Source organism: Brienomyrus brachyistius, chromosome 7, assembly GCF_023856365.1.
Source record: "Brienomyrus brachyistius isolate T26 chromosome 7, BBRACH_0.4, whole genome shotgun sequence".
Taxonomy (NCBI): Eukaryota; Metazoa; Chordata; class Actinopteri; order Osteoglossiformes; family Mormyridae; genus Brienomyrus; species Brienomyrus brachyistius.
The window spans coordinates 26288439-26297149 of NC_064539.1; the positions used below are offsets into that span (position 1 = coordinate 26288439).

The following is an 8711-nucleotide window of genomic DNA, read 5'->3' on the forward strand; positions in this document are numbered from 1 at the left end:
TAAAACATAATCATTTTAGAATTCTTCACGTTGAATAATTCTCTACACCAGGCATCATCAAACTGTCCGTTCACGGACAAACGTGTTCATGGCAAAATGTTTCGATTGAGAAAAGAAAAATCTATGTAGGGTAAATATTGTATTTTGATCGAAATGTCGGTCAGGATTGCCCCTGCTGTTGACTCCTGCTCTACACATCTTCTGTATAGTACCGTTTTTCGCCGGAAAGCAGTTGTACCTCCCGGCCGTAAGATGGCGCACATTCCCAGCAGCGCGCTCGCCATGTACGGTGACTCCCAAACGAAAAGCACTGTGGTGGCCATTAGGGATGAAAATGGAGCCTGAAAGTGTGTCTATTCCGCAACTCGCGGAGGCACATATTTACAAAAATTACAAATGCTGTGACAGCAATCAGGTCTCGGCTTCTGTATCAGATGCTGAGAAAGTAAAAAACACTCATAACACCAATATTTCCCAGAGTGAAGGTGAGTTCACAAAGAATGTAAACAAAATAAAGTGATGGCGACGATCAAATTAATAAAAGCGACTGGTAATTTGACTGGTGAAGCTGTTTACATCATACGAGTAGCAGGGAAGTTAGCTGGCTTCAGATATGTCTCTAGGAGTTCGTGAGGTCGATATGTAGCTCCTTATATAGGTTGATAAATTTCGCTAACTATGGATTCGAATTTTTCACTTTCAAGGATGTTAAGGAGGGTTATTTGTCGAGTTCGATTAATAATTCGGTTAGTATAATTTAATATTATCTACACAGCTAGCTTGAGACCCATGTAGTTACCTTGATAGTTACTGGAATTTGTACTAGCGGGCGTCGGATATGATTTTTAAAATGGCGTTTAAAACGCACGCAGCCAATGCATCAGGTTACATATATAACGCTGCAAAACAGATAATATGTTTCTTCCGTTTGAACCGTACAAGGAGCTGAACTGATTTGTGGTTTGTGTGTTTATGTGATAGCAACACGTTTTCAGTACCACACTGAAACTAGATAGATAATCAAGGTCCTTTTGAAATACTGAAACCTAATCACCTAGCATATTAGTTATTTGAATTATTATTTATTCAAGTTAGATAAATCTGCATGGTAGATGGTGCAACTGCACTTTGATGTAATCAGTTTCATTTGGTTTGGTGGCAGTACTGGAGGAATTGTTTGGCGTTAGTTTGGATGTATCTAGTAATAAAGCTAGTTACTAGTTCCTAATGTAACAAAATATTATTTCCCATTTTGTAGTTTTGTGATACAGCTGGGCTGAAATAAATGTTTACATTTTTATTGCATTCACATTACATATAAATCCCATAATTAATTTAGCCTTGTGGACCAATTCATTGAAAATAATTGTAATGCAACACAGTTGATTTCACTTGTAGAGCATAATAAAAAAAATACATCTCAAATAATGAAGCATGTTGCATAATGGGCCACTACAGAAGTAAATTTGTATTATACTTGGAAATATAGGGAGAAACATTCCATTAATGTAACTATAAAAATTATTTGTGCCTGTGTTACAAACTGTTTGAGGTTTTGCATCGATTGCGTATGGTACACTTATTAAAGCATGCACTTTATGATTTTGTTTCCATTTTATGCTACTTTTTATTGTAATTGCATTAAGTAAGAAAAAAAGTTTGTGCTTGATTCTGTTTGGGTTTTCTCAGTCCTGCCCTTTACCCTTGTGGGTACTGTTAAGCTCATAAAATGATTACATATATCTGTCACTTCATTCTACATCACACCAGAAATTATTGTTTAAAAAAGTCAAATTGAAAAAAATCACTCGGAAACACAAGCAGCAGAAGTTTCTAAATGGTGGAATATTATGCATTAGCTAACAGTAATTTGTTATTAACTTTAAAGGGTGCTTTAAAACATGTCTTACATGATACAGAACATCTTGTAATCCTTCTAATGCTGTGTCAGTCACAGATACTTGGGGAACATGCATGTAGTTATGTTTTACAAATTATAGCATTATTATGTGTGTCTTGCAGGTGGTTCCCAGGGTATTTCACTGAGAGTTGAAAATTTCATATTTATTAATGTAATGGCAAACTACACCAAATAACAAGAACATTAATATAGTTTTTGTCTGCAGGTCATGTCTAGCAGTTTTCAGTTTTGTTACATTCCCAACAAGCTTCACGCAGACGACTCTTACCCTTTTCATTGCAGCAGAGATTTATAGGAAACTGTGGATTATAAACATATATGAAATGGGATGTCTGTCTACTAATTTAAATGTCATGATATACAGACAATTATTCGGAACACAGAATTAATCAAACACAAAGACATGGACATACACTTATTGGTGTTTACAAAAGTAGTGACACACTTTCTAGATCTTTCAAAGCAATTCAGAAGAAACAGATTCTTGCTTTGGGGTGAATAAGGTATATCTTAAGAAAATGTCTCCTTGGGAGGTCATAGTGAAACAGGTGTAAATTGTTGGCTAGGGAAAGGGAATAAATGATGCCAAACGGACTTTACTTTTGGTGACCCAGGTGGTAAACTCTGTGTAAAATACTTTCTGGAGGGAAATGAGAAAGCAGCTAGTTAGATTTTCGCTGTATTCATTTAAGGTTTGAGGTTATTTGTGTTGTTAAATATTTTATGCATCCTCTGAATGTTTGTTGGTTTTTATTCATATACTGTATATGGACAAGGCAAAGAATCTGTTAGGATTGTACTATTACTCTTGGCATTTACTGGAATAGTTTAAGTGGTTTAAGCTATTAGTTCTCATCTATTGTACTTTTCTGAGCCACTTCTTGTTGAAATTTTGCATGTCACTTTGTAATTTAGGTGAAGGTACCGTGGAACGTTTGTCATATCTATGCTGCTTTGTCAGTTTCTCAACTCAGGGTCACAGGGGCCTAGAGCCGCTGCCCGGCATCATGGCTTCCCGGCATCAGGGCTGCAAACTGGGCAGGATGCCAGTTGCATATATTCATAATTTACCTAAGTCAGTATGTTTCAGTATTTTATTATGTTTTGCTCAGATTGCTCATGTATTGATCTCTGAAGCTTAACTTGTAACTGGTTGGAGCGTAGATACCAGATGATTTGGCTTAAGGTCTTAATAATTAATAAAGCTTATAAAACCAGCACACCTTTAATCATCTTTAAGGATCCTTTATAGTCTCTGAGTGAATATTCAAGAATAGTCCTTTTAATTAATGCAGCACAGCTCGTTAATGTACCCAGACAATGCACAAGTGTCCTAAATTGGATGCTCTTTCAGTCATTATATAGGTCGACCATATGTTGACATATCAAAATGAACTAATTATTTGAAACAATTATTCAAGTAATATCCGTATTTTTTTGTAATTATTATTATTTGATTAGTATTACAATGTTTTCCCTACTGTTTGGTTCTTCTCTGTTTACTTGACTTGACTTAAACTGAATATGCTCGCTGTCGGTCAGGCATGTAACGATATATCGTGCCACGAATATATTGCAGGTCAAATTCACAATGATTCAAGTTATGGAAATAAAAACAAACCACACAATAGCTCAAATGATTGTTAGGCTGCATACTCTTAGTGTTTCCTAGCCGTGATTACATTGTAATTACAGCAGAAGGTGCAGTAACCTGGCCTGCCCCCCCTACCAGGAGCCCACTAATGCAACCTGCAGAACTTCTACTATGGAAGGGCAAACTGAGTACTAAAATGCCTGTTTTGTTAACTTTTTTCACTGTTAATAAAAGAAATAGGCTACAGGTTCATAGGCTGTGGTATCTGCGTTTTGACAACTTACTCGAGTGATGATTTTCTTTTTATTTGTTGAAGACCAAGAAAGGAGGAAGAAAAGGTAAAAACACTCACAAGCAACCCAGCAACTATCAGTGTGGATGTTTTGTGCAGCAGTAGGTTGTTATTCTTCTCTATGATCATTTCTGTGCCAAAATAATTGGATTGTAATCCAAAATAGTTTAATTGTATCTACCATATCTCAAATATCAGGCTGTCAGTTATAAATAGCTTGCGATTTTTGATGGGATTTTAGAAGAGGCCTTTATGATGATGTATATTTCCAACCAGTGGAAAGATATTCATGAATGTGCTGAATTGAAGGTAAGGACAGGGGCTGTTTCTTGCTGTACATCATGCAGTGTGTTTATGCTTCTCTGCCATTTCCCCTGTGCCAGTCATGGCTGGTTAGACTGTGTGTCCCACTTTTCCCTCAGTTTGTTACTGGTACATCCCATTGAAAAACGGGTTGACATTGAAACATTGAACGCCCCAGATCTCTGTCAACCTGCATTCCTCCTCACGTACATTCTGTTTCTTGTGTGCAGCACCTGATCTCTTCCTGTCGGGCTGTGTCTCTTCCTCAGTTTCGGCAGCAGAGAGCTCCAGTGAGTTGCTGAAAGAGCTCCTTACTGATGGCTACTGCCACGTGTGCGGTGCCGTGCTGCAGTTCGAGTCCCAGCGGGTCTCCCATTACGAGGTGGGTGTCTCTGCATTCTCCGCTTCCCGGAAGCTCTCAGACGTCGCTGTAAGTCTCCTGGCAAAGCAAGCGATTGGCAGGCTTGTGCTTCTCCATTAAGGCGCACAACAGGTGTATGACTGTCCTCCTGGTCTTAAGACAGACAGACTCTGCGTGGCTTATTTTCTCCCGTCCTGGTGACAGGGTAAGAAGCATGCCCAAAAGGTGCGACTGTACCTGCAGAGCAAGCGTGACGAGGAGAGGTCCAGCAGTGGATGGGCCGTTTTCCAGGTACTGCCTTTCATTCCTCTCTCTCCCTAGTGAGAGAGATATTGGCTAGTGTCCAAAGTGAAATATGTCACGCTCTACACTAATTGACAAAGGTAGAACATACTTCTCCCCAGGTCACTTTGCAGTCAAGTGAGTGTGGAACTTTCAGAACAACATCACAGCTAGTTTGCACACTTCTCCATCTTTCCCCTGTTTTTAATTTTTGAAAGAAAATAAAAACAACTTCGTATTTGGGACAAAATGGTATTTAATCAGCAATTCGTTCTGAACTTTCAGCCCATGCTGCTAATAACACTAACATTTGCACCATATCTATTGTTTAGGCGTATTTGCTTGTTTACAGAATTGCTTTAAATGAAGATGGGGGGGGGAAAGCTTAAACCCAGAAAGTATGTCTGTTCTAAAACACAATATGGGTCATTTTCATTACTCATTACTGTAATATGTCAGTCTTTTTGTAATTTTTCTAATTAGTTTGAAAACACTTGAATTATACACCTTTATTATCTAAAATGTCATTTTTGCCTCTGGGGTACGTAGTCAGTTTTATATTATATATTCATATCTGTAATAAGAATGTTTCATGAAATACAGGCAAATCAATTCTGAGTAGTAAAAAACCTGCTTCATATTTTACCCAAAAGCATGCAGCACTACTCAGACACGCTGCATGCAATAATATATGTTTTATTTTGATTGGTTGAGTAATAATGGTTGTGCAGAGTGTATAGGAGTAAAAAGTTGTAACTTCAGAAATGTAACAAAATGGAAGTAAAAGTTGCAAAAAAAAAAAAAACTCAAGTACAAATATGGAGTTTATACTTTGTGTCTTTATACCTCTGCAAATTTTGGACACATAGGTTTCTGTAATGTACATTTCGTGAGCATCATAAGCCGTTTGCTGTGACAAGCTGAGGTTCTCCACAGCACGTCCGTTCCATGGTGTAGAACGGATTTATACTCCATTTCATGGTGATCAGCACAGTTTCAGTGTTTGTTTGGATTCCTTTAAGTAGGATAAAAATGCACTACATGATACAGAATTGCCATACAAATTTTTTAGTTGCTGCATAAAACATAGGAAACACTGTAAACTGTTAATATGCTATTGTCTTTCTCTCTTCATACCTTTGGCAGAAAGTGAATAATGAAATGAAAGTGATGTAAATGTGTAGTTATTGATGTTGGTATTGAAAATACAAAACATCAGAGGCAGGTGACGACCAGCTGTAGGGTGATACTCGGTATTATGGTGTCTCTTTCAGCAAAAAGATGGCTCCGTGGATAAGGAGAGGTTCTGTGAGCTTTGCAATATGGTGTTCAGTGCTCCTGTGGTGGCGAAGTCTCACTATGAGGGCAAAATCCACGCCAAGAACCTGCGCAGGCATGGTCTCTTCAGCCCTGCCTCTGACCAACAGGAGACAGGTGAGAATGGGCAGGACTCTGTGGATCTCGCGTTGTCTCTATGTTGATTTGGTGGTAATGTTCTATGGTCTTCCTTCTCAGAAGACACTGTCCTCCAGGGGAGCACGGTGTCCCCTGCAGGGAGGATCGGCCCCCTGGAGGAGAAGACGGAGCAGGGGTTAGAGCTGAGCGACCCTGACAGACACTGCCATCTCTGCTCAGCCTCCTTCAACAACCCGCAGGTTGCGAAGCAGCACTATGCTGGCCGGAGGCACCAGAGGAACCAGGCCAGGCAGCTCCTCCTGGAGCAAATGGGCAAGGATGGGGAGCCCAGCGACCAGAAGAGTGAAGCCCGTTCCACACCCTTAAGATATTTACAACTGTGGAGAAAATCAACCGTGGTTAAGTACAGCCCTAACTATCATTAACTGTCATCCTCTGTCCTCTTTTGTTTAACAGCCAGCAGTTTCATTTGCCCAATATGCTGCATCACACTGAACTCGGTGGAAATGTACCAGGCTCACATGCAGGGGAACAAACACCAGCTGAAGTGAGCCTCATTACCGTCCTTCAACCATGTCGCAATATTATTTGTATTTGTTCTGATCACCATTTCTCAGTGTCAGAGCCTCATTAATTGCTCTTTAGATATCATTAGATTCGGTCTAATAATTACCAAGCTGCTGTGCTTCTGCTGATGTGCATTTTAAAGCACTTTACTGCATTTTTTTATACGAAGTTCTTTCATATTTCATTGTTATGGTTTCCTTCTAATTGATCGTTGATGTTTGACTTCATCTCCGGACAGAGAGAAGCATGTCGCTGATCTCATGAGCAAATCACAGAAGAAAGTTTACAGCTCCTTCCAGGACGAACTGGCCGACTATATCCAAGTGCAGAAGGCACGTGGGCTCGAGCCCAGGACCACACAGTTGGCAAATGCTCCGGAAAAGGAAGAACTACAGGACCGAGGAGCGCCGTTCGATGGCACTGCTGACATGACAGCCTGTGAAGTCAATGTCCTTCCCCCTGCTCACTTTCCACTGCCATCGAAGTACCCTTCCTTTCCACCACCTCCACCCATTTTTGGCTCTGGGTCGAGAGACCCAGAGAGCCCATGTTGGAACCAATTCTATGTGCTTCCAGGCCCTGGGGGCTGGCAGTGCCACAGAGGTAGCAATAATGGGCAGAAGACCGGTCATGAGAGCAGCCTCGAGCGAGAGAGCTCCAGCTCCACCTATACATCCTCGAGCTCCTCTAGCCCGAAGGACAGGAGGAGACTGTGCAAGAGGAGGGGAAGAAGAAGGAGAGGCAGAGAGCAGGAGGGCTCAGAAGAGGAGAGTGAGGAAGAGGACCTGAGGCGGAAGAAGAAGAGGCACCGGAAGAGAAGTAGGAGACACGAGGAGGGGAGGCAGGAGGAACAACATAGAGCGAAGAGGAGCAGGAAGGAAGAGAAGACCACAAAGGAGGAGAAAGATGGAGAGAATGAGCAAGTGAAGGCAGGTAGGAATGAGATTGAAAAGCACCCAAGAGCGCAGCAGGAACATGTGAAAGAAGGAAAGACCAAGCACAAGAAAGACAAGAAGAGAGCAAAAGAAAGGGTGGATGAAATAGACATGCGGACAGAGGAGGAGAAGCTGTGGGATGAGTCCATCCTGGGACTTCTCTGATCGTCGGCTTGTATTTCGTAAGATCTTGGTTAGTTGCAGCCTTGCAGCAGGCATGCGCCACTCTGGGTATAGCGCAGTCTCTGCCTGCAGCCTCCTGTCTATGTGAAGTTAGGGAGCTCTTTACCTGACTGCCTGTGAAGCTGCTTTAGGGAGCCCTTGCTGAATGCAGAATGATTATGCATTTCCACTGCGTATGTCAGTGCAGTTTTTTGCCATTTAGGAAGTGTTTTTGGACAAATCAAAAGGCATTACATGTTTAACAAAGATTGTCTTAATATATTAGTACAGCAATACTTGAATTTACTCTTCAATAACCTTTTCATTTCAGTAAAAAGACCAAGCTTTAATGAAATCGCATGCCCTGGCTGGGAAAACGGAATCTGTGCAGAGCTGCTAAACGACTTGCGTCTTACTAGAGTCATCACTTTTGTTGATATAGCATTTTGCATTTTGTCTTCATGCCTTTTTTGCCTATTATGTATTTTCCTATTAGCTCCTTCATTATCTGTAACTAAGTATGAGGAAAAAGATGCCGTGTCGAGGGTGTTTTTTTTTTTTTAATGAGTGCTTTCGATGTACTAAAAATCATCTTAAATACTCTGTTGAAACTGAATAAACTGTATTTATCTATATCGGCCTCTCTGCTTTGAATTTGAGGACGTCTCCACACTGGGGGGTCTCATTGCATTCATTATACAGTCTCTGTTCAAAGAGCTATTTGCTTTATGTTGAGCAATTATTATGCATTTATTTTTTTCTGGGGGGGGGGGGCGGGGGGTCTTGATATGAATTCTACATATTTGTCCATCGTCAAATATATATGGCCTTTAACTTTCTGTATTTCTATATTCAGTACTAAATTTTATTTGCTTCAG

At 40.5% G+C, this 8711-nt stretch overlaps 1 protein-coding gene across 2 annotated transcripts; it reads left to right on the forward strand.

Annotated features, from left to right (window-relative positions):
• The first annotated feature begins 301 nt into the window (after window positions 1-301).
• On the forward strand, window positions 302-8466 carry zmat1 (zinc finger matrin-type 1). Of its 2 annotated transcripts, none has more exons than XM_049020837.1 (7): window positions 302-485; window positions 4380-4492; window positions 4676-4762; window positions 6028-6187; window positions 6269-6511; window positions 6626-6716; window positions 6975-8466. In XM_049020837.1, exons 1-7 carry the CDS (start codon window positions 329-331, stop codon window positions 7834-7836), a joined length of 1713 nt encoding a protein of 570 aa, XP_048876794.1. In that variant the 5' UTR covers window positions 302-328; the 3' UTR covers window positions 7837-8466. The 2 variants fall into 2 exon arrangements, with proteins under 2 accessions (XP_048876794.1, XP_048876795.1); XM_049020838.1 differs by having other exon boundaries at window positions 6272-6511.
• Window positions 8467-8711: the final 245 nt, after the last annotated feature.

Coding starts and splice junctions, on each gene's coding strand:
- zmat1 (XM_049020837.1), top strand. CDS start 329: ATGAAAATGGAGCCTGAAAGTGTGTCTATTCCGCAACTCGCGGAGGCA. Junction 486..4,379: donor CAATATTTCCCAGAGTGAAG/GTGAGTTCACAA, acceptor TCTCTTCCTCAG/TTTCGGCAGCAGAGAGCTCC. Junction 6,188..6,268: donor CTCTGACCAACAGGAGACAG/GTGAGAATGGGC, acceptor CTTCCTTCTCAG/AAGACACTGTCCTCCAGGGG.